The sequence below is a fragment of the Pyrgilauda ruficollis genome, unplaced genomic scaffold (assembly GCF_017590135.1).
Source record: "Pyrgilauda ruficollis isolate IOZ18807 unplaced genomic scaffold, ASM1759013v1 scaffold19, whole genome shotgun sequence".
Taxonomy (NCBI): domain Eukaryota; kingdom Metazoa; phylum Chordata; class Aves; order Passeriformes; family Passeridae; genus Pyrgilauda; species Pyrgilauda ruficollis.
In genome coordinates, this window is record NW_024518095.1 from 961,524 (window position 1) to 988,068 (window position 26,545).

Genomic DNA, 26,545 nt, shown 5'->3' on the forward strand with positions numbered 1-26,545 from the left:
TATAAAACTACATTAAGGAATGAGTTTTCTCACCCTGTTGCTCTGAGGGAGGGGTCTGGAAGGAAGAACATCCTCTGCTCCGTTGACCTGCTGAATTTCAGATCAACAGAGGTGAGATTTTTCCCAACTCGACACAACTGTGCTCCAGTATTCTGGCTCCATTTTTAGCCTTCACTGTGATGGTGGCTCCAACTTGACACAACTGTGTTGATTTGCAGACAAAATGCCTAGTTCACATTGGTGGTGCTCAGAGTCCGAACAGAGTTGTTGTGTAGCCACTTCCATGCAACTTTTCTCAACCTAATTTTTGTATTCGTTTTTCTAGCCACAAAAAATCTTGCTTTTCCTTTACATAGTGCTTGTAGGTATGATTGTAGCAGTTTTAAACTGTCAAAAAAGAAAGGAAAATGAAGTTTTTGTTCCCCATACAGTTCTGGTAAATAAATTTCTACACTGTGTCCCAATGCAATTATTACACAGTTGTGAGGTTTCTTCTGCAAAGAGCTCTTCAGAAAGTGCTGCTCACTGGAACAGTGAGAGGCAATCTATCAGGATAGTATTATCCAGCACATTTTATCTACTGTATCAATTAACGGTGTTATTTTTTCTAAGAATTGTTTATCAGAATTTCCAGATTGCTACTGGAAGTTCAGAAAAGTGATGAGAATCTTAAAAACTGTAGCTAAACTGCTAATTCTATTGGAGATAGAATAACTGCATCTGTATAACTACACACAGAACCATACAGGCTAGATTGGCCTTCAGGTTGTATGAAAAAATTAAATGAAATTATTACTGTGTTTTTTGTCTAAATCATAGATTTCTGTACATTAAAGTCAGAATGAGAACATGCACTTAATTTTCCTTAGTGATTTAGTTCCAAAAAGGTAACACATTCTGGTAGAAATCATTGTGTAGAATCATACTCATAAAGACGTAAATGTAGATATCAGTTATATGATTGGTAATTGCCCTTATATCATGAAAATCAGTGAACACTCACAGTACTTTTTCAGGGAAGTAGAATGTTGTCATTAGTGCCAGTTAAGTAGCAAGCCTGTAATGACTCTTTTTTTTGTCAAAGAATCTGCTTCAAGGGGCTTCACTCTCTTTATTAGCGAAGGATTTCCATGCATCTGGTATGAGTTCATAGGAAACAATTTAGTATTTAGAATTAGGCATGAGGCAATGTAGACTTGAATAGTATGTTTATCAGAAGGAAATAGTACGGCTTGCTTCCTAAATGGTTGCTACAAGAGTTAAATTAGAGATATTTTCCCTTGATTTTGACTCAGCATTTAAAGAGAAAATTTTGTCAGCTGACTGCAGGAAAGCTCAGAAGATAATCGGGAATGAGAGGCAAAAAAATTATGAATATTTTAGGAAGGAGCATTTAAATACTAATACTAGTTCTTATTCTGAGTTTCTAACAAAAAGCTTGGTCATTCTAGTGACTGTTAAGGAGTAGTCAATACTTTGATAAATATTTATATTGGTATACAAGACAAGAAAATGTTAAAATGAATTTTGTGTCCTTGAGCATTATGTATCCCCCTGTGCTATGTTGCTATAGGAGCTTGTAATCTTCTATGGCTCACTTGAGCAAAAAACTTTTAAAAAAAGTCTTTTCTGGTCAGTGGTTTTTGTAGCCTTGATCAGGGAAGTCTCTAATTTGTGAATGATTTGAAGTAGAAAGACTATGAGCTGGAGCTTTCAGCTCATTTCGGCATCTGCAAGGTCTAGTAGGGTGTCTTCACTATAGCACATGAGAAATGGGGTTTTTTTAATTAGTAACTTAGCTTTTAAATTTTTTGCTTTCAGAATCCAGTGAAATTGAATTTTGGGCAGATCAGACCATTTGGCTGACCTCTGCTGTCAGGCGTGCTGATGCAGACCAATAGCCCAGTTGTCTTTAATTTCTAAATAGTACATTTCTGTAATAATAACCTGTCATTTGGTTCTACATTTTTCCCCTGCATTGTAACTCTCCAACTCTGATTATAGATTCTTTGAAATTGCATTAGTACTTGTTATAATCTTGTTTGCTCATATTTCTTTCATATTTGTATATCTTGAAGCCATGCTTTGTACATGTAAACTGGATAAACCTCAGGAAAAATGTATTGTGTCTGAGGAGACATCAAAGCAATGGTCGCTGTTTTCTTTTAAAACATGGCAGCAAGACCATTGTTCTCTGGGCTCTAATATCATTTACATAATTAACAGCAGAAGTACCCAGCCAAGTCAACACGTAGCAAGTAGCCCTGCTACAGACCAGCACATCCCTAAATATGTTTTGTAGTGCATTTCTCGTGTACCTAAACTTCCACATTTAAGTGTGCAGTTTCCATCTATTCATTATTTTGGTAAATGTAGATTGCCTGGGACCCTCTGATGAATAATGATATGTTTGAATGAGCACAGCAACTTTAGCAGCAGACATTTGTTCTGTAGACATATTAGGAGAATTATAATTGATGCTTTTTTTATCACTGAATGAAAGGAAGATGAAAGTGCTGCTATAAACTGAAAGTTGAAATAAATTATGCAAAATACATAATTCGCATAATGACTGTCCCTTTATAAATGTTCATATTAAGTAACCATATCATTTGGGATAATTCCTCCTTGAGGAATGCTGTGAAAGAACAGCTCATTCATTTTCTTGACTTGGTGAATTTTCTTGACTTGGTGAACAGCTCCTCTGATGAGAAAATTGACTTAGCGTTTCTTTAAACTATTGAAAATAATGCTTGAATCCTATACTTTCCCCTTCAGAAAGTTTCAGTAACTGTGTCCACTGTTATGGTTTTGACTAGTTACACTGGAACTCCCCACAAAAAACCACACTCATCTACCTCTTGTCTGCATGCATATACACATGCAGAACCTTGCTTTAAAACTCCACCTGGCCTATTAATCAGACTGACAGAGTAATCACTCACAGGCTGTAATGTAGCTCCCCTGATTCATTGATGGCAGCAATTAAAAGTTTTGAAGTTTGGAAGTTTGGGAGCCATGCACTTATCTGCAGGCAAGATCTTGTGTCTGTTTACTGCCCACGTAACTGTGTCTCTGAGAACAGCCAACATGTCATTTCAGAAAATTTTTGTCAGGAAAGTTCCTAAAATTAAAAATTTGTACTTATTAATTAAGTCTATCACTTGTAGATGTTACAGAGGAAGTTGTGGGAGAAAAGACAGTAAAGGGAAAAGAATTTAAGTGTTATTGTTTGTGGCAAAAATTAGAGATACAGTGTTATGTGGGTAGATGAAAGAGCAAAAGTTCTGAAAAGAGAAATGGTGTAAGAGACCGTCTTCCCCTCCAAAAAGAGTGGCTCATGGGGTACTTATGATTTTCCTCAAAGAAAATTCTCTCTGAATAGAAATTAGCACGTTGATTTCCAAAAGTAGCATCAGCAGGAAGAGGGGAAAGGAATTTCTTGCAGATCAAAAGTAAAGACTAAATAGAAGGGTTGCAGGAGGACATCCTTCAAGAGCGTCTGTTAGTTTGGATATGCTTCTGCCAAGAGCTGTATATATGGTTTCTTATCTACACTGAATTTCCAAATCTTTTGAGCTTGTCCACCCTGTCTCACCCTGTCTCATCTGTCTTATTTTTTTATTTTTTAATTCAGCCTTACCTTACGGTCAACATAGTTGCTATATTTAGGTTCATCTCTCACTAGGAGAATACTTCAATTCGTTGCATACCACCAGCCTTTGATTTTGTCTTTGAGATTAAAAAAACACCTTAATAACATTTTCTCTACTCCTAAGGATTTTGATGGGAACAGTTTTGAAATTCAGACCAAACAGCTGTTTTTGCCAAGACCAGGGTGAGTTTGTGCAATTAGAACTTGGTTCACTGTGTTTCTGACAAGCTCTCCCAGGAGGTTTCTAAACACTGAAAACCTTTTAGGATGAAGTTCATGTTTTCTGCATGTGCTTGGCAAAGACAAATATATTGCTCTAGTATGAAAAGCTGAAATTGCATTTTTCCTCTCATGCTCAGGAAGTGAGTTTTGCATTGGGAGTCAGAGAGGAGGCTGTAGAAAAGAGTTATCCTCCCCAGTTTTTATTCACATTGAACACTATCCTTTTGGGTTATGATATTGTTCATTCTCTAAGGGATGTAATTTATGTATGTGTAACACAGAGTACTAGCATCACTTCCTCAAGGGATAAGAAAATGAATGAAGGAGAGGGGAGGGCAGATAGGAAAGAGAGAGCTTAAGCAATTAATTCTGCAACTATTAAGTGGCATGCACTCTCTCTAATAAGAGGATATGCTGTGTCACTGAACTGCAGAGAATGACTAATATAATGCTGTGCACTCAGTGGAAGATACACTACAGTAATCCCAGCCACACACTAGTTTTGTGTAGCCTCTTATTTACCAAAAATGATAAAACTAGTAGACCTGTACTTACATAGGGAGACTTACTGTTTTCTTATTTTTCTCAGCTCCTGCAACAGATGTGCCTATTGGCCACACCACAGCTTTTGAGGATAAAACTGGAGGCAGAGGGGTAGCATGGAGATGGGGCTCTGGAATGGGATGAGTTGCCTTCAGGAAATGAAGTTCTGTTTGCAAACATTATGCTGCTGCTGCAGATCCTACCAGCAGGCTAAAATTCAGGACACAGAAAATATTTAAACTTCAGCTTAAAAAAACAGAGGGAGCTGGGAAGACCAAATACATTCCGTATTACTCTTGTCCCTGAAGCAAAAATTCGGTACAGATATCCATGTTTTGCAGTCAGCCTTTCTTCTTACAACATTTGCACAGAGTTTCCTTTATCTTTCCTTATACGTTAGAACTGATATATTAATTAGCACAAGTTATGAAGAGGAAAATAATTTTGGAAAGAGCTATTACCATTTTTTTAAGGAAAAGGGAATTCACCTTGACTTGTTGGCAAACCCCACATTTAAATTCATGAGACATTTCTCTCTGTGTTCCATATGCATACAGTGTTTTTGCTTTATGTCACCTTCAGGTCTATTTTTTTTTCCAGTATCAGTCGAATGCAGCATGTAATACTGGGGTTTTTATCCAATGGAAATTTAATATTACTGTTTCACTACCTTAATTCAGCAAGCTGAACCCTGCAATTGCAATTTTTTTTAGTTACAGCTAAACCAAAACAAGCTGGATGAAAGTTTCAGACTGAGACCATTGGTCCAAATCTGCCCCTTCAGATCACACTGAAAACTCAAGGGCAATTTCTAATTTTCTTTGGAACCAGACACAAATTTTGGGGTCTCAGAATAGGTGATGGTAAAACTCTTCAGAGCACATATAATAATCTGAAGGAATTTTGTCCAGAACAGAGTGGCTCCTCAGTCATGCTATTCTAACATTGATGCAGCTTTGGATTGATTTACTTTCCACCTAAAATGAGCAACACACAGTAATCCCCTTGCTCTTTATTTTTATAACACCGTATTTGTTGTGTTGCAAAGATAATAGCAAGGAAATACCTGCTCAGGTATTTTACAGCAAATGTCTCTTCTCAGATTTAGGCAACACTAAAAAACACCATGAAAATTTAGATATCAGACAACAAGGAAATTCATCTATGGGGATATTTGGAAAGAGAAGGAACAATATTCATTTTAATACAGCTGAAGTTAGCTGGAGACAGTTGTCTTAATGTAAAATTATTTTAGAACCCTAAATAGACCTTGCTGTTCTCAAATAGGTAGAAATGTCATTAGCAATGTTTACAAATCCCGAAATGCCCCAGATACCATTTTACTGTTCAGCTGCAGTGTGCATATATTTCCTACAATGCAGTGGTATGTGTTTCATTGCATGTACTTCTGCAATATTCTGATATTGTTGAAGATGATTGTACAGCAATATATTTTAAATTTATTTTTATTCTCCACATCATAGTCAGATATTTGGTTTCTAGGGTACCAGAAAGATTGACTCTTCTGTCGTGATTTCCCTTGACAGCAGGATGTAGTCTCAGTAAATGTGTAAATATAAGTCCTGTGTATTATTAGTGAATGTTCATTTCTCCTATTCACCACAGAAATGGCTTTCATAAAGTGTGTCACTGAGGTAGTTAGAAAAACCATTACAACTGGCTGGTGGTTTAGGGAAGTTTCAAGTAGAGAACAAAACACAGTTGCTTTACTGGAGCTGATTTCTTTGTCTTTTACAGATACATAATATTGTAACATTAACACTTTGTTTAACAGTTTAACAGAGTCAAGAATTAACTGGAAAAGTTTTAACTGGCATTTCTCATCCAGATGGATTATCTGATAGCTAATAAACTCAATTGAGGTCAGACATCAGTGAGACAATAAGAGTAAAAGCTTGCAGAAAATGGATACACTGAAATAAAATCAAAGAGCATTTACTTTTGAGTACATTTGTAAAAATCAGCATTGTCAGCAGTGGTGAATAGCTATTAAACAGGTAAGAGTGATTTACAATGAAGAGGAACCTCAGAGTGTCATCTTGGATGTATAAGACCTCACATTTGCCTGATGAAAAAACTGGTGGACTTGCTCCTAGGACATCCTGTTTGACAATAATAAAGGGTAGCTGTAGGACAGAACAGTCCTTACCCTGAGCAGGGAATAGTGACCACTGCTGTTCCTGGTCACTACACATTTCAAGATCTGAGACCTTCTAGTGTCTGTCCTTTGTTGTGCACTGGCTTGTTTCCAAAAACAATTTGTTTGTAATGTAAGAAAATTAATGGATAGCCATTCACTCTTCACACTACTAGCAGTATTTGTCCCATCAAGAAACTAGCAATGATCACTAAAGACCACAGCAGTGTTGAGCTAGATGATAATTAAAAAGTCAGAATACAACTCCAGTCCTAGAGAATTTCATTGCTAAAGAAAATCCCAGAGTTGTAACTGGTTAGATTGGTGAGTACAAGCAGTAGCAAATTTACTGGTCAGGATGACAGGTAAGCCAGGACGTTCTAATGTTTTGACCTGAAAAAGAGAATTATAAAGAAGAATGAGACAGGATAAAGCTTTTCAGCTGATAGAGAACTGCTCAGAAGAAAAAAAATTCCCTAAATAGAGAAAAAAATTATAGCCTGAACTTAAAGACTGATTGAAGGAGCAGCTGTCATATAGACAGTCTGTACATAGGTGTTGAAAGATCTAAAAGAGTTTGAATGAAAGGAAGTGCCCTGTACTTTAATGTAAGAAAGAAAAGAGTTTCTTGGTCAAAAAAATAGACTAGGAGAATGGTCTTTGCAGAATCATTTCTGTATCAGTGGGGAACAGCACCCATGAAGGCCAGAGGGAAGGTGCCAGTGTAACCGAACAGCAGATGATGAGAGCCTTGATAGAAAGTTTAGCTGTAGGGTTTGGTAGGAATCTTCATATCTGTCACATGTTATACAAAAAAAATCTGCAGTATCAAGGCACTGCAAGGTTCTAAGGAGTGAATAGAGGATGATACCCAAGCCATAGTCACAGGGGGAAGAGAGGGAGGTGCCATCTGTCATGAATCAGGTGTAGATATGCGACTTCCAGTGAAATGCGAGCATTCCTTATTTTAGGTGGACTGAAATACTGAGATTACTTTGAGCTTCCTGTGGAAAGGCTAAATACCAATTCAGACAGTTCAGTAACAAATGGTACTGTTTTGAGGACATGTGCATACACAGCTTTGTCTATGCTCAAATTGCATTAATGTGTGGAATCAAAGTGCCAAGTACTTGTTTGGGTCCTGTGTGGTCTGGGAATTGCTGGCTTTAAATAAGCAGAAATAGATAATAGACCAAAGGATTCTGTAATGATTTTTTTAATGGAAAAGGTCATTAAAGGTGAAGCATGCATTGCTGCTCTCTCATAGAGGGAGTTATGGCTGTCTTAATATCATTTTCTCATATGAGAGAAAAAGAGCAAGATTTGCAGTGGTTTTTCTAGAGAAAGGCCAGGAGCTTGAAGAAGCTAAGCAAAGACTGAGGAGGGAAGAGCACAAAAATTATGGAGAACAACAGCTCAGTTCTGTATATGCTAGTGCCATATAGTGCAGGGACAGCCTTTCTATACCTATGTCTCGTCCTGGTATTTGTCTTCACTATTCTGTCTCTGCAGCTTGGATCCCAACCAAAGCAGTTATTCCACCACTGCAGTGTATTCTCTATATTTTTAATTCTTTAAATCAACACTGAGTGATAAAAGGTGACTTGGTGCCACAGCTCCTGATGGGGTTTTATTATCATTATTGTCAGTAACAATGCAGACAGGTGAAGGAAAAACAGATGACCAGATTAAATAAAATTTTCTGGACTTGAAAGCTCTGAAGAGATTAGCACTGATAGTACCAACATGAAGGAGGAGGTCTTCTGAAGAATAGTGTGACATCTTTCACTGTGGGAGCTAAGTAGGCCCACTGAAGCCAATCAGGTATACAGTGGTAAGGTTAAGAGTAGATGTAGTTTTGTGTTGAACAAGGGCTAAATCCAACACTGTCTATCAAACTGTCTTCCTCTATTTGTCCAAGAACAGAAGGTCAGAAGGTGAGCAGTAAGTTTGATCTCACAAGCATGAAAGTGAGTTCAAGTCATGGCTGCTGACTTCCTTTCTTACCTACGTTTGAATGAAATATTATAAATATGTTTCCAGTTTAGCAGCTCACAAAGATGTCAGCTGTAGACATCACTGCGAGTTGCAGCACTGCAATGAAGTTAGACATAACCACAGAGGAGCTGGGCCTTTGTCTCTCAATTCTGTCTGTTCATTTCTTATTTCAAACTCTTGCAAAAAAAATCAAAACATTGCATCTCCTAAAATTTCCTCACAATGTCTGTGTCCGTCATGTTCTAAGATGCAAAGATATCTGAAAACAGTCTTCACCTCAAAATGTTTTTAATAAATACATAAGAAATGCTGTAGGCAGTTTCTGAAATATATATACACATTCATATATGCATTTTCTCCATTCCTACCCTGTTTTTATTTACTGTTTTGAGACATTTAAAGTACAAATGTGTTCATAGCATTAAATATAGCATATGTCATCATTACTTAAAGCAGAAATATTCAGTGTTTGTTCCTTTTCCCCTATTATATCCCAGCAGTGTTTATATTATTCTTAGTGTTATTTCATATTTAATGAACACACCAAGAGCTACATTCAAACAGGAAGAGAGATAAAACCATAGCACATTTGTTCACCATCAGTTGTTAAGTGTTTTCTAATCATGGTCCCATCTTCTCTGTGGCACTTTTCCCTGGGGGGAAAGAGGCTTATGGCTGAGGCATGTGGGGCTGTGCGTGCATGATGCATGGGATGTGGTTTGCTAAGGGCTAGCATTCCCCTCCCAGACAGCTAATGATCCTGACTTGATCCTGCCAGCACCTGCTCCTCATCCTCTGGGCTCTGGAGATGTGGCCCACAACCTGCAAGGAAAAACACCAAGGACCCATCCTGCACCAAACCAGGGCACTAGGCATTGCCAATATGCTTCTGGGCAGCTGTGTGTCCTGGCTTGAAAGGTCAGGACAATGCTGCCCAGGAAATGCCTTCTCTTTTCCTCAGATAATGGCAAAAAATGGCCAGATCATATCAGAAATTCTGACTTTGATGCTTAGTTACCATTGCTAAAAATATCTTTACTTAAAGAGGTACCAAACTGCAAGCTGCACTGTAGGGTCTTAAACTAACACCTGGCATTGCAGCAGAGAGTATGTGCATCTATTTGGCCTGGGTAGCTAGAACCAAAGCAAAGAGAATCAAAATACCATGATCTCCTCAGGTTTTTTTCTGTGCTTCTGCGTTTAATGAGGCAGCTGATGGAAATCAGAGGTACGCTCTGCCCATTGCTGCACCAGGACGAGGCCCTCAGTGATCTTAAATTCATCCTCTGGCTGCCCTTTCCTCAGTGACTAGAGTGAAATGAGGCAATAACCTTATTTGATTTGCACATGCCACAAAACTTTCTGCTGAGGTTAGAGACCTCTGTGCGGCTGATTTAAGGCTGCTGGCTCTGGGTTGGCTCTGTCTCCACACACGGAGTGGATGTGTGCTGCAGTCCCATCCCCCAGGCTGGGAACCACTGAAGTCAATGAATATTAGAAATCTGATGCTGATGGATTTAAAGGAGAAGCAATCTGTACGTGCAGTGTGAAAGGTACAGATGTGAGCTAACAGTATGTTTGTACACCTTTATTTTTCCAATTCTGCAATGCATTCTAAATATGGTATTTTGGGCCCAGTTCCTAATGAGATCCCACAAATGGCAGAGTACAGGCACCTCAGCAATGAGGACTAAAGCTAATCAAGTGAACTTTGCATAATTACGAGCTGAAAATTTTAAGAATATAACACATGCCACTCATATTCCAGGGGTGAGCACAGACTGAGAGAGGCCACAGAGAGAAAACACTGTGTAGGGGACATGAGGCAGGCCTGAGCTATGTTCCACAGTGGGAAGTGCTTGCATTTAGGGGCTCGAACATTTGGTCTATTCATGTAGCTGTTACAAGTGAGGTGGAATATATCTACAAGGCATCCTGAATTTCTTAGGAAAATGGATTTCTGGATATCGCTGAAATTGTCTTTTGGCTATCAGTAAGGGAAAAAAACAAACTTATTTAAAATATTTTGGACAACATTTTCTTGGAATCTAGATAGTAAAATGGCCACTTTGTTGGGTTTGGATTTGACAGCCTGAAATTGGCATTAGCCTGAAAATGTAACAATAATCTACTTTTCTTTGGCACAGTAATAATACTACAGTGGTGTATCTGCAGGTGATAATGTCTCTCTGTGGACATTTGACACTCACACTTAGCAGAGCTGTGAGTCAAATGACGATCCAAAGGCTATTTAATCCCTAACTTTAAGCTTCATTTTCCTAACTGTTGCATCTGTAGTGACTTCCATGGAAGTCAGTAGGTTTAATGCATTATTTTAGTTTCCATATCTTAAAATTGCTTTCAAATACATTTTATTATTTGTTGGTGGTTTTTAAAAATTATTTTATTTCTGTAATTTCATGGGACTGTTCTTAAAGAAGAGACTGTATAAATGTTTTGATAAAGGTGTTACATTTAAAATTTTATTTATGGGTGAGGAAGGACCTTTACATATAAAGCCAAGATTTTATTACTAGTGTTAAATTTAAACAATGTAATCAATTAATTATTAATTGAGATCTAATCATTACAGAAAAGAATACTTTTGTGAGAAAGAAGTTTCAGTAGTAGTAGTAGTAATAATAATAATAATAATAATAATAGTGTCAAAATTCTTATGCCCACACTTCCCAGTGTCTTCAAAGTGTCTATTGCTTTTCCTGATGTTTTATCCACCCTCCCTCGATTCCTGTGGTTCCTGAAATGGGCAGTTTCAGTCTGATGGGGTTCAGTGGAAGTATTATGGCCAATCATTGGCATCTGGAGTCCTTTTCTGGGAAGGATATGATCCCCATTGTGATGGTTTCTTTTTTCTCATGCTAAAAGCTGCTTAGGGCTGTTTTTAGATTTGATAACATGTTAAGACCTTGCTGTTTCCTCCTTGATCTGAAGCTCCACGTTACAGATTTTTACAGGCCTTACAGGTAGTGTCTTATGTGAGATACTTCTTTGTTCTCTGTGTTACGCCTAAAAGTAGTTTTGCCCAGCCCAGATCTGCATTTCTTTAGCTGAATGCCAGTGAGTTGTTTATAGCTGTGAGGTCTGCAGCACCAGCCTGCACCCATCTCTCTAGTTATGGCCACACCATGTTACAGTGCTCCAGTGTAATAAGGGCCATGATACAATTCAGGCGTGCTTCATGCAGTATGGGGCATATGTGTAGAAAATGGTATTATCAGGTAGTACTCCAACCAGATGAGAAAAAACTCTTTTTAATAAAAAACTCAGATGCAGAGACACAGACCAGTACAAAATTCTGCATGGTGGAATTTTATCTGTAAATCAGCAAAAGGCACAGTAGGAGCTTTGGGGCAAGGCAGGAACAGGAGGCCAGATTTATAGACCCGTGTTTACTTATAACTAATGCAGAGTTCACACTTCTCCATTCATTTATTTTCAGGAATATGTAATGTATTTCTTCGTATTTATTGCTGGGTGAGAGTATGTATGAGTTGACAAGAGACACCAGTCCTGAGATGTATATTGGAAACAGTGAACTGAAAGTGTGCATGCATAAAATTTTTATCTCTGGGCATTTTTTGAATGCCTGCCCCCTGCAAGAGGATGTCTACAGATGCAGGGTAAGGGGCTGCAGCTGGGCAGGTGTTACCAGGAGTACATGTGTTGCATTAATGATAAGGCAAAATGAGAGCATCCTTATTTCTCTTATCTTCTGCATCTGTAAATTGGCATTTTCTGCATTTCTGTGAACATTAAGAACTAGGTAAAGGGTGTCAGATTTTCTCCTTGCTTGCACTCCTGTTGATCCATTTAACTCATTATAACAAATAGTTAGCACAAATCAGCTGTTAGTGATCAGGCTGTGCTATTTCCAGATCATAAAACTCTTCCATTTCCCTTTCATTGTAGAAAATGTTGGAGAGCTTAGCAAGTCTCGGAAGTTAACTTTGTATATAGTGATCAATCTTTCAGAGGTCATATATAGAATAGAATATCCTCAGCTGAAAGGGACTACTTCTGGCCCTGCACTGTACAACCTCAAGAATCACACAATGTGCCTAACAGCATTGTCCAAACACTTCTTCAACTTCATCAGGCTGGTGCTGTGACCATTTCCCTGGTCAGCCTGTTCCAATGCTCAGCCACCCTTTGAGGAGAAACCTTTTGAAGTATATAACATAAATCTCCCCTGACACAGTTTCACATAATTCCCTTGGATTCTGTCACTGATCACCACAGAGCAGAGATCAGTGTCTGCCCCTCCTCTTCCCCTCATGAGGAAGTTGTAACTGCAATGATCTTTCCCCTCAGTCTTCTGCAAGCTGAACAGACCAAATGACCACAGTCACTCCTCACAGGGCTTCCCCTCAAGGTCTTTTACCATCTTTGTTGTCCTCCTTTGGACACTTTCTAATAGCTTTGTATCTGTCTTGTATTATGGCCTCCAAAACTGCCCCCACCACTCGAGGTGAGGAGCAGAGCAGAGCAGGACAATCCCCTCCCTTGCCCGGCTGCCAGTGCTGTGCCTGATGCACCCAGGACCTCCTGGCTGCCAGGGCACTGCTGACTCACATTCAACTTCCTATCGACCAGGACCCTCAGGTCCCTTTCTCCAGCACTGCTTTCCAGTGTTGCACTTCCCAGTCTGTTGGAAACAGACAGGGCTGCCTTATCCCAGGTGCACAATTTGGCACTTGGTTAAACTTCATACAGTTGGTGGTTGCCCAGCCCTCTGATTTGCCAAAGTCACTCTGCAGGGCTTCTCTGCCTTTGAGTCAGTCAACAGTTCCTCCCAATTTAGTAGATAATTCTTAGTTTTGAATATATATATTTTTTATTACTCTGTAAGGAAACTTTCTATCCTTACAAAACTGAAAATGAAATAATGGAATTGGTTCTCACGGGAAGACAGCTGTGCTGGAATGGTTTTCATGTGAAAGAATCAGAAGTCACTCATGGAGTTCTTCACATTTTGGATTCCTTTATTTTATATTTAGTAATTGAGGAGCTTGTGGCACTAGCTTGTTGTATACAAATCCAGGAGTGTGCATGGGAAGAGGGGCCGTGTTTGTAACAGGAGATCATCAACAATCCGCAGTGCACAGAGTACTGACACTGGCAGTAATCATCCTGATTCTAGCACTATTGCTTTCAGTTTGGACTCTAATGAGCCATGCTATCATACCCATTTTCAAGTGACTGATGGTGAGTACAGATAACCAAGTGAAAAATTCCTTTAAATGCAGCTCTTCCTCAGCTGGGGTACCACACACTACCAACACTTGCATAATGCTAGGCAAGAGCTTCCACATTTCCAGAATTATCTTGTCAGCTGAAATATGGCAGTGGACAAAACTGTGCTTGGGTTGATTCAGGCAGATTATGCTGAAGGGCCTGCACTTGCAGTGATTGTTTATTTAATTATATGGAGGCAAAATGCAGAAAACACCCTGTAAGTTGAACAAGTAGAATACAGATATATGTGGTGTTTGAAAGGCTCAGGCCACCTTTGCCAATTTCGTACCTGTAAACTGTTTGCCAAATTACAAGTTACTAAGAGTAAGTAGCATAGTAAGGTTTTTATATAGGTACTCTTAGTGTTGCCATGTTTTAAATAAGTATTCTTATCCTTATTCTGTTTTGCACTATCAGCTGGTAAGGCGTGTTCAGTACTGTCATTCTGAAGTGAACTTTTATACCCATAATTACATGGAACTGAGGTAAAAAATTATATTGTAATATCTAATATAAATAAGGTATTCTATTTCAAGTGGGTCAGTCAAATTTAAAGTAAGAAAATCCAATAATAGAGGCTTAAATATAGAACATTTCTGTTTTATTAATTTAAGCCATTTAAAAGGCAAAAAAATACTGTGAAATCTTACTTTTAGGCTCTTATTTTTCTTTTTTAACAGGACTGGGAGTTTCCACATTTTATGGGTGATGTTGAAGTGAATCTTCCAGGCTTGCCATCAGCACACATGCAATTCAAAGTACCTTATTTCCAAAAGATACTGAAGGAGGAATATCACATACATATAACAGGTAGGTGATCTTACAGACTATGACACAGTCACACAGAGAACTGCTTCTACGTAATAGATGTATGGTACCGTGGTGTTAAACGTGTATTTTTTTGTGTTTGTCCCAGATTTTTTTTCTGTCTCTTTATCTGTCCGTATCCATATTCTCCATATATAACCATCTCCAGGAAATGAGGAAGTTGTATCTTACAAATCAGAGAGGCCTGGTGTTTCTCATGGATTTCAGCAACTTCTTGTGACATTAAGTAATACATAATGTAACTTCAGACATCTTTTATCTGAAATTACTCTCTCAGGGAAATTAGCAGCTTATTTCATCTTCAAATCTCTTATGCTTTCAGATGCCTTTGCTGTGATTTATGCTAATATCTTTTCATAACTTCGGTCATTCTCATCTGGCAAAGGCCACTCATAACCATACTTCATCACTCATCTAACAAGAAGCAGACAGTTAAATAACCTCAAATAAAATAGAATTGCAGTTATTGAAATGGATGATACATATAGATAAAAAGTACCTGATCCTCGCATACTGTGAGTCAGTATTTTAATAACAGTAGGGAATGAAAAAGAGAAGGAGGTTAAATAGGGATAAATATTTTGGTTTTACCTTCAAGCTATACAAAAGGAGTATAGCTCCTCTCTCTACATTGAGAAGAGATGAATAATAATGGATAACAGAAGAATGCAGGTGTGAATTGGCAGGGGTCTTTAACTGCTAATATAAAAAGTCACAGCACATGACGCCACACAGAAATAAGACAGATGAGGGCAACCAAGGACAAGCCAAAAGAAACTCCTGCAGACCAGGGACAAAAGGAGCATTCAGAGATGATACAAAGATAAGGCCAGGAGTTAGCAGGTGAGCCACAAGCTCAGCAGACAGCTGAAGCTGAGGGAAGAAAATGTGTCAAGGAAAGAATGACACCAGCACTGAGCTGAGGCAGACTGAATGAGGCCTCAGAAAAGGAATTTTCAGCAGAGAATGCAGAAATGAGATTAAAAAACAGAAAAGAAGATAAAAATAGTGCAGAAGTTACCTGTTTGCTATTGACTGAGGGAAGACAAATGGGCTAGTAGGAATTACAGATGGAGGGATAGAAAGTTTTTCAAAATTGAAGGTAGGTGCCCTGCTGGAATGCTGACAGAGAACAGCCAGCTAACAAGAAGAAAGAAGAGCTGGTACATATCTGAGGGAGACCATTTGTGCCATTATGGTTTATGGAACAGGATAAAGTAAATGATGGCCAGTCAGTGACTAGAAGGTGTAGGAGATGTTATGTGTACATGATGAACACATTTTTCTCTCCCAAGTGAGCAAAACGAGAAAGGGGCAGAAGGAAAAAAAAAATTAGATTAAGCATCAAATATTTGATGTGAATTACAGGTATGGAATTCAGAGATAGCAAAAAAGATTTTTTTTCCCCTTTATTTCAAGACTAGGGAATAAATTTGGAGGGGCTTAGTCCCACAAAGTTCCCAGATGCCATACTGTTATTTCATTGTATAAGGAAAAGTAGTGGAATGGATGCACAGAGGAGTAGGAAAAATGACTGAGGCATGGTAGGTTGGGCTGTGTCATTAGATACAGAAACTTGGCATATAATTAATGGGTGATAGAAGAGGAATTGAAGAGTAAAGAACAGTTTTGCATTGTAGGAGAGACAGGGAGATAGATGATAATCAGGGATAATCAGAGAATAAACAAGAGCAAAGAACACAAATTAGTGATCAGAAATGCAATCACTTGCAATGCTGCTGCTTGAAAACAGGCCAAACAAATAAAACCAATATTTATGCATTGTAGTCTTCTGCAGAGAGGACTGGAGTCCTTTCTGATTTTCCAGTGAGAAGGCATTCTTTTAATGAGGATGAGATAATGAATGAAGGCTGAGGAAAATTTTTCCCTGCTCAGCATTAACAAGATCCATTTATTAGATTCGCTAGACAAATCAATCCATTTGACTGCACATCACGTATCCTGTCTACTGAGAGCCAGTTTTATCTCAGTGCTACACCACCCTTTAGGAGATCTAATAAACAGCCATAACACATGGCACAAGAACCTCCCTTTGGGTAAGTTTTGCTTCAACCATCTGTTCTTGCCATCAGTTCTTGTCTTAGGTTAGGGCATCATGTTGGATAATTTGCAAGCTCTAGTGACCGTCTAGATGTGCAGATACTTGAATATTCTACTCAAATCAAGGTGTAGAATATTTGAAAAGAAAAAAACCAGTTATATATATATATATAAATATGTATATAAATCAAGATTAATATAATCCAATCTAAAATGGTGCACATGGATGCAACTGCAGGAGGTGACATGGGGGTAGAACAATGATAACAACAGGGAGCCAGCTTTATTTAAGCCCTGTTTAAAACACAGAATCCAGAATGTTAAATTTAATCATAGGACTTCTTTTGAGTGACAAGCAGGAAATGAATACTGAGGCCTGAAAAACATTTCTTTTAGTACTAACTATATAGATAAATCCAAGCTGTAAATCTATGACCTGTGCTCTAATTCTTAGAAACTGAAAAGCATTTTCTCCCAAGTAGCTAGAAGAAAGAAGGCATGGCTGAAATAACATTTGCCATCCTTTTCCTGGCAAAGTTTATTCTTTATTAGTTCTTCTTTATTAGTCTGTTTTAGTCACTTTTGATTGATATAAATAATTACTATTATTTATATATTATTATACTATTCAGTATTGTTTTTTCAAATAAGCAATGGTACCACAAAGGAGCAGCTCTAAGTGACATTCCAAGGAGTCAAGGATTTCAAGCCACCATTCTGTGGCTTTGTCCTTGATGGCTTTGAGCAAATTCTGTACAGATGAAGAATTTCAGTTACATGCTCTGTGTTGCCAGCTCTCCTGATTTTGTCACAAGTCTTAAGACAGTTGCTCTTTTTCTTTTTATTTTTTCTTTTTTCTCGCCTTTTTTTATTATTTTATCTTAAAGACTTATCTCCAGAATACAGTGAATAAATGAGAATTTCAGCTTTCATAAAATAAAAACCATGATTGCAGAAAAAAAAATTAAAATTTGCGTCTGCATAATTCAGTGTCTAAAAAGGCAGAAAAATACAACTCTATAAGGTATATTATTTTAACCCATGCTACTTTAAACTAATAACATGCTTTCCTAGTCCTGACTTATGTTTTCTGAATGGTTTTGGCAGTAATAGTAAATTAACATCTCCTGACTCTAGCTGATATGCTTCAGTGTAATTTTGAATTTGTTGTGAAAAGCTGTCTTATTTTTACTGGTAACTGAGTACCTCATTTTACTCTCATTTCTTTGCGTCTAGGAACTCCTTGCAATACTCCTTACTGAGTATTAAATATTTTCATTCCATTTTGATAGCCACTTTTTTTTATGAATATTGAAAAAATTTGAATTCTTGCATCTGCTTAGCTCATCTGGATTTCCCTTGACAGATGGTTCATTGCAAAGTGGTGTTTTCCTTTTTAGGCTGATGTTTATGAAAATACATAGTCTATCCTAGTTCCTATAATACCCAGGGAAATTTGTAAAACTTAAAAGAAATTTTGTTACTTCAGCTTCTTTTGTGATTAAAAGACACTGCGAGGAGGGCTGCCTTGTACCCTTTAACAGCAGCACTGGAAATCCAAGAGCATCTCCTCAAGTATGCAAATAATTTTCAAACTCAAATGTTATGACTTAGGTATCAGAAGAGATGGGAGAGTCCTCTGGCTGTTTCTAACATGCTTCTGAGGGCTCATCTGACCCAAGTACCCTTCCACCTAAAGGAGAAATCATCACCTTCATAGCTGGGGAGTTACCAGCATGGCTGGCTTGTGGAGCTAAACCAACAGCGTGTCGAGACTCAGCCCTAGCTCACACAGAGTAGTCTGAGGGAGTCCTGAGGGCAAAAATAGAAAGGTTAGAGGTAAAACCAAAGCTGTCCGTGCACACAGACGTGGAAAAACCTCAGAGGATTAACGTCTTACATCAGCTGTGAGTGGTCTGTCTGTATGCATGTATCTAGCTAATAGCACTAATGTGGCAGAAGATAGGAAGAACATTTCAAATGTTTTACAGCAGTGTTGAGTAGTTTTAGACACAAATTACAGTTGAGATAGAAGTCTAAAGCCAACATTTCCTACACTAGCCTCTGGCTCTGGTTGCACAGCAGGAGGCTGCTTCTGTCTAGCCTTATTAAGTGAAATTTTCACATTACCTCCTGACCTCAGTAAGGTTCCTGAGGACTAGCTTCCGCATGAGATCCTTTTGTTGGGAAATGAATGGTCTGTTCCAGAGTGGGCATACAAAAATAAAACTGCTCCAGAATCAGTAGCTGGTTTGCAATATTGGGATATATTCCAAATGTTGTGTGGAGGATTGCCCAAAAATCTTGTTCGATGGTGAAAACATGTGAATTTCTGGAAAAAAAGAAAAATAAAAATCCATGCTTCTTTCAAAATGAGAAGACCCCTGGCATTCATGTGCCATGCACAGTTGTTGCAGCAGTTGCTGCACAGTTGCTTCAGCAGTGGAGGGAGGGAGACTGTTTCTAAGCAGAGTTCTGTACAGGCTGATGTTCAGAGCATGGTCATATGATGCAGGTCCAAGCTGCCACAAGTGGAGGTTATTGTAGAGTCAAGGTTTCCCTTCTGGTGAGTATTCTAGCCAGGAGGATACAATCCTCTTCAACAGACATGCTTTCTCAGAAAACAAGAGTGAATTTTCATCCCCAAATACTGGCTGTAGTCTACAGTGCCTGTAAAAACATTTCACGTTTGCATCACAGCCTGGCAAGGATTCCAACACTCTTGGGTCCAGTTTTTCTTTTGGAGGATCTTTGTTGCATTAAATTGCAGTATGGTACCATGTTTCCAAATACACCAAATCAGATTCCTAGCTCTCCAAATATTATGTGCAGCATGTAAAATGTCACTGCTGAGAAAATGATAATGTTTTTAGGTAGTGCATGGCTGAATGACACAACCTATTTTCCCACATGACTTTTTTCATTGTTATCTTCATTGAAGACTGGATAAAATTCTTTCCAGTTTTCCAAAATGATTGACTAGCCTTCCAGTCTCAAGAGTTGATCCTATTACATCCTTCAGTTTCAAATTTTGTCTCTTATAAACATAATAAATGTCTTTCCATCCAAGGAGGGCTAAGGGGGTTCAGGTATATGCCAGTATTCTTGGCCACACAAATTTCATTGAAGTAGAGCCAACCCTAAAGCAACAGTGATACTAATCCTACAGAAACTGGGCAAGAGACAAGTTAAATGACTTCATAGTGTGGGGCTCCTTTTTCCCTTGTCACTTTTAATCTGGAATGAAACTTGATTTTTTTTAAAAATATAGTATCTATACCTTCATAATATATGTGTTATGATCCTTTGCAAACTTAAAAACTTGAATTTGTTCATGTTCAAGACCAAAGGTTGTGATTGACTTTTAATTTACCTAGCTTATTTCCTATATAAGCTTGATATATGCCTTAAAGTTTGCTATGAAAATGCTTATGCTAAAATTAAGTTGCAACTGACAATCATTTCATATAAATATATTATAAACATTTAAGTTACAATGTTAAAGGTCAATCAATATATTAAATCTCTGTGTAACCACATATGAGCACAATGATATCTTTATGCTCCAAAACATCACAGATCTAGAAGGATGGCTTGTCGGCTTATTTGGCTGTCATGCCTGCTAGTACAGCAATAAATACCTGCCTTGGAGAGGGATAGATGGCAGAGGGCACGGTATTCTAGAAATAGGTAAATACTTTCTGTAAGTACCCAAGACAGCACTAACGCAGTCATTTTGTTTCTAAGGAGATTAATGCAGCCCTTGGCTAAAGGGATTACTGAGTAGGAGCAGAAAGATGTCACTGTGTTCATATATGGCTATAGTCAGACTGTTACTCATACACAGCCTTTGGTTCTGGTGACAACTGTATTGAAAAGGAAAGGAAAATTCACAGAGCTCATCAAGCATAACAGTGATGCAGAGGATGAAAAAATTGTCTGGGAATAAGAAATTTAAGGATTTTTGAGAAAATCCACTAGAGAACAGCAGCTGTTCTTAGTCAGCTAGCTGCCATTTAGACATACAGGTGGCAGTTCCTCTTCCCTAAACAGGGTGATGGACCACATGGACCCAACAATCGCAGCAGCTGAGCTCAGGGCTTTGTTTCTGCCTGCCTAGCTCTGACTACGAGCTGAGTGAAGGAGTTTCAAGTTCATACTTTCTATGAAACAGGAACAGTGTATCTTTCTATCAAACACTCAGCATCAAATAACTTCTGAACCCATGGCCATTTTCAAAGCATTTTCAGATAGTAAGAATATGAAAAACAGTGATATTATCCTTATTGTCCTAAGAAATGGTGATAAGGTAAAGAAAAGTCATCTAATTGCCCAGCTGAGGAAAAAACAAGAAGTCAGCTCTTATATTCTGCTTGACAACAGCTATTGATCAGTGAATCCTGTGTCTTTCTGTTGAAAGACAGATGTGATGGGAAAAATAGAAACATGAAATACATGGAAAACATCCACAGGAAACATCAAGTTACATTGTATTGTTTGTTATATTATTTCGTACTTTAGCATCAATTTCAGTCTCTTGGTGTTGATTTAAGAAAATTAATTATTATGAATTATGGTGTTAATTATATGCAAAGATAGTTTTCTTTAACACGTCCGTTATAAAATTGACAAAATCACAGGGATAAATCATAGAATGGTTTCAGTTGGAAGGGACTCTAAGGGACATTTGGTTCCAGCCCTTCTGATGTGAGCAGGTATACCTTCCTGTACACTGCTTTGCTCAAAGCCCCATCCAACTTGACTTTGATAGAGGAGTTATTCAGGAATTATAGAATTGTCTGCAAGGTCTTTTAAGTTCAGTTTTGTTTCCGAACAGTGATGACTGTTCAATGAAAGAGAATAACAAGAGAATAAATATTCATGTTTGTTTTCAATCTATTTAATCTGAACTGAAGAGAACCATTAAACATAACTCCTAAATACATGAAGTTAGTCTCCTTACCCTCCTGAAAAATTCTGGTTGTACAGTTTGAACACGCATACTTTCAGGAGTTGGAATCCATTAATTCTGTGCAAGTCACTAACCTAAGTAATTTGATAGATCCTATGATACATTTTCTTTTTCACTTGAAGCATACTTAAATGTGATTCCAGCAAAGACCACTATCATTCATCACCAGCAGAAACATTCCTCCATGTATGTATTTTCATTAATGCTGACATGTAGATTTGCCAGGTTCTTGGGTGATGGCAGTCATCACTGCACAGGTGAGATCTTAACATATGTCTAACTAGAATGTAAGATATGCTTTGACTGTGAAAATAGTACAATCTGTTATGTGTATTGATAGACACAGATTATAAAAAAAGCTAAACTAAGCTGGCCAGACTCAGAAGTCTACAATCAGCCCTTGCTATTCCTCAATAATCTCGCTGTGATTCTATAAATCAGTTTGTCTGATTTCCTGTACCTGTTGTTATGTGTGTTGATAGACACAGATTATAAAAAAAAGCTAAACTAAGCTGACCAGACTCAGAAGTCTACAATCAGCCCTTGCTATTCCTCAATAATCTCGCTGTGATTCTATAAATCAGTTTGTCTGATTTCCTGTACCTGAATATATCTGCACTGCATGGTTGGTATATCAAACAACATAAGTATATACTCTTAAAATTCATATAACTACCAACCTCAAAAACTTCAGTCACTTCAGTAATTTCTGGAATATAAATGGTTCTGTCAAATGTGGCATTTTTATGGAAAATTTCCATGTGAATATTTTTAAAGCCGTGGAATTAATGCTTTTTCTAGGTTTTTTCATCTATAACACATCACCTAGCGATGTAATAAGCTGGTCACTTACAAACTGTAATGTTAATTGAATAGTTGTACTCCTGTGCTTCAGTTACAAAATTGTTTTGTGTCCAGACCTAATTGTGAAATACTAAGGGATATTCAGCATAAATCTGACTGTGGTGGAAATTTATTTATAACTTTGCTTTACAGATTAATAAAAAAAACCTTTTTTTTTCTCTGATTATCTTTTATGTATAATGGCATTTGTACTGCTTCTAAAATGGATATATCAGGTGACAGAACTTTCTTTTTCCAAACAGGTAAATGGTTTAACTATGGAATTATCTTCCTTGTTTTAATCTTGGATCTGAATATGTGGAAGAACCAAATATTTTACAAACCTCATGAATATGGTCAATATATCGGTCCTGGACAGAAGATCTACACAGTGAAGGACTCGGAGAGCTTGAAAGACCTCAACAGAACTAAGTTATCTTGGGAGTGGAGATCCAATAACACGAACCCACTGACGAACCGGACCTATGCCGAAGGGGACATGTTCTTGCACAGCAGGTTCACAGGCTCTAGCCTTGATGTCAAATGCCTGGCTTTTATTCCAAGTTTGCTGGCTTTTGCTTTGTTTGGTTTCTTCATCTGGTTCTTTGGGCGATTTCAGAAAACTGACCAAGGCATGGAGAATTTAGACAAATCATACACAAGAATGAAACGAAAGTCACCATCAGATATGGGAATGACACGAGAAAATACACAGGTGTTAGAAGAACCATTAAATTTTCAAGAACCACACCTGGTATCCATAAAATCAGACTTAAGCGAAATAGTTTTTAATTCTTCTCTTCTAACTTCTGAAAACTTGAACGCACAACTGAATGAACAAGACAGCCCTTTACAGCCAGTACCAGAGTCCTCTGTCCCTAAGAATAATCCTGTGTCATAGAGGAAAATACCCAGGAAAATAAGTTTAAATAAGCAGTTACTCTAAGATTTCAGTTTTACCTTTTGTAAGTTAAGATTTACATAGTGTTTAGAATAAGAAACTCAACCTATGCCAAGAGGTGCTCAGCATGCTTTTTCTAGGAATTTTGGTTTTTATTTGTATTATAGTACGTGCCTATTGTATATCTAACATTCCTTTATAGATTGCTTCCCAAAATTGCACAAGCTATTTATTAATACATTACCTTAACTGTATAATAGTGTATTAGATGATTACTTGCAGGTATAAAATTCTACCGTGGTGGTGCCTTGAGACATTAAACTGTTTTTTAACTCAACACCAGGTGTATAGCACAGTTCTTCTCATCTCTTTTGCAAAGCTTTTTGTATATGGTTGTTTCAAGTGTCATTTGATGTCTTGACAGAGGAGATAAATATAGTTATAAAGAAGGTTTTCTGTTAGGATACCACAACTTGACTTTGTTATTTACTGATCTGTGAAGTCAGAGATTTTGATGACCAGACTGCAGAGAAGCATGTTGATTACCTTTTAATTTTTCTGGCTAGCTGCCAAACACAAATACAGATTTATTATGCAGTAAACAGCAGAGACATAATACAGCATGGGTCACTAGTTGTGAAAATATGAGTTTCTCAATCAGTAATAGCAATTACGTGATAATGCCTAATTATGTTTTTCTTAATTAAAGATAAACTGCTCCTTGATTTAAAGTTTTGCCCTTCACCTTTTAGAAACAGAGGTGAAAATACATGGTTGAAGCAACTCTTTCCATCATCACACCAACCCCATGCAGCATCAAAGAACCAATGGAGTGACTGCAGTAAAGGACACAAAGCCCATTAAATCCAGTATTTTTGCAATTCAGTGCAGATATGGTCTGGGTATATGTGAAACATACATAAGAACATACTGCTTATAGTCTAATTTCTCCACATACTGAAGAAATCTTGAAGGGTTTTAATTAAAATAAATTGATAAATTGATAGCTAAATTTTATTGCTCTTTTTTTTTTTTTTTTCCTTCATTTCTTATCCATGACTATTCATAACCTGGATTCAGAAACAGGGGGTAACTGTGGTTTGTACTTTTTTGAAGGGGACTTCTTAATGTGAATTTCTCTGCTGTATGATCAAACTATATGCACTAGAGAAATTGCATATCTAAAACATCAGAAAGACTCTGATTTGCCTCTATTTCAGTTCTATAAAATTGTTGTTACAAGTTACCAAATAATAAGTCATTTTTAAGACTGAATTATTTCCCTGTCACTTTCTGATGTTGCTGTATTTTGTCTTTGTGACTTTTTTTATCTCTGTTGGTTTTGATCTATTTGCTTTTAAGTTTTCAGAATGCTGAATTTAGCATGCATAATAGAACTATGCATTTATTAACTGTCACTTGAGAGCCAATTTTAATAAACACCATTCAACAATTGTTTATTATGAAGCAGGAACACACTCTGTCAAGTTTGCAATTTTTCAAACCATTTTACCCATGCATTGCCCTATTTCAATTGATAAATATTTCTGACTCTAAAAAAGACAGCATCGCAGTGATATCAAAATCTAATACTTTGTTTATGAATATTTAATATTTTATCAGGAAATAATGATTTCATAATCATACTAATTTTTTATCAATTGAAAATTATGGCTAAACCCAAATTTATTTGCTTTTGCCTACTGCAACCTATAAACTTGTTTAATTGACTTACAATATAATCAGAGAGATGCCATAAATAAGTAATGATAAAACAGCGTGAGATCCTGCTTGTACTATATAAGAGGTGATATACTGATGTATGACATTCAAACAGCATTTGATTTCTTAAGTAGTTACAGAAATAGCTGTTTAATTTTGCAGATACATGCTTCTCTGTATGTTTTGGAGACTGTAAACCCAAGTACTGAAAATCTCTCGTTAACTCATTTCTCTATTTGTGCAGAGTAGTAGTTAAATATGAATATGTAGGCAGAAAAATGAAATAATTACTTCAGCCTTACAGCCTGCATGATTTCTTGACTCTGATGAAACTGTTATTAAGCAACTGATTTCACAGCTAAAATAATTCCTTGACCTCATATTGAGTTAATGCTTTTAAGGTCATTATAAGCCTTCATGAAAGAGAGAAAAGCATCAAGTAATCCTGGATTTTACATGAGTATTTAAATTAATGGCCAAGCATAGAGACTGCTTATATCATGAATTTGTAAGAGGTTTAAAGATTCGGTGTAACCACTCACTGTGGTCAACTCATCTAGCTAATTAATGGAGAAAGGACTTCTCAGTCATGTGGGAGTCTCATTTGTAATCAGACATAGATGGAAGAAGACAGCAGTATCATTTCATTGTCCACTTCCAGTGTTAAGTTTGAGAAGCCTGAGTTAGGTGCTTGCCCCAAGCACCTTCTGAAACAGGCAGAGACTTGGGAGCTGAACATCCTAATGATTCAGTATCTAACTCAGTCATTTATCTCTGCATCACTGAGTAGTGCAGCCCAGCAAGGACAGGTTTGTGGAGCTGGTGCTGAGGACCCAGTGTCCATTGTTTGTGCATTTCGGGGGTTTACATCAGTTTAGCTCTTTGGTCCTGATAGAGTGAGTGAAGGATAGTGGCTGGGGTACATGCAGAGACCCTGAGTAGGAGGACCTCTCAAGGTCTGAGATGGAGGAGAGTCAGCCAGCACCATCACAACTTTACTCCTGAGCTTAGCTGCTAATACAGCGTCATTCTGAGTCTTCTTCCCCAAATGCAAATATTTCTCCTCCAAGCACATTCATTGTTGTCAACTGCTGTTCACTTTTAACATTCTGAAATGCTTTGCTAACTCAAAACAGTATGAACTGCTTTCTAGTCTAGTACCCATAACTGGGACCTCAGTATGGAAATTTGACCTTCTCCTGAAAAAAACCCATAGGAAGGGAGAAACTTGAGGAAGTGTCAGTTTTTTCACAAACTACACGTCTCCATTCTACCCTCTATAATGAACCGTCTAGCAGCTGCCATCACTACAGGTCTGGCCAGTGTCTGCTTTGACAAAGATCAGATTTGGTACCTCTTTTTTTTTTTTTTTTAACCATAAACACA

At 37.6% G+C, this 26,545-nt stretch overlaps 1 protein-coding gene across 3 annotated transcripts in view; it reads left to right on the forward strand.

The window, feature by feature from the left end:
- TMEM117 (transmembrane protein 117) overlaps positions 1-23,906 on the forward strand; it is a 179,782-nt gene extending 155,876 nt beyond the window's left edge. For all 3 annotated transcript variants that reach the window (XM_041465644.1, XM_041465646.1, XM_041465645.1), the window contains exons 7-8: positions 14,513-14,642; positions 22,800-23,906. In XM_041465644.1, the coding sequence (XP_041321578.1) occupies positions 14,513-14,642; positions 22,800-23,437 (768 nt within the window). In that variant the 3' untranslated portion in view covers positions 23,438-23,906. The remainder of the gene's footprint in view (positions 1-14,512; positions 14,643-22,799) is intronic.
- Positions 23,907-26,545: the final 2,639 nt, after the last annotated feature.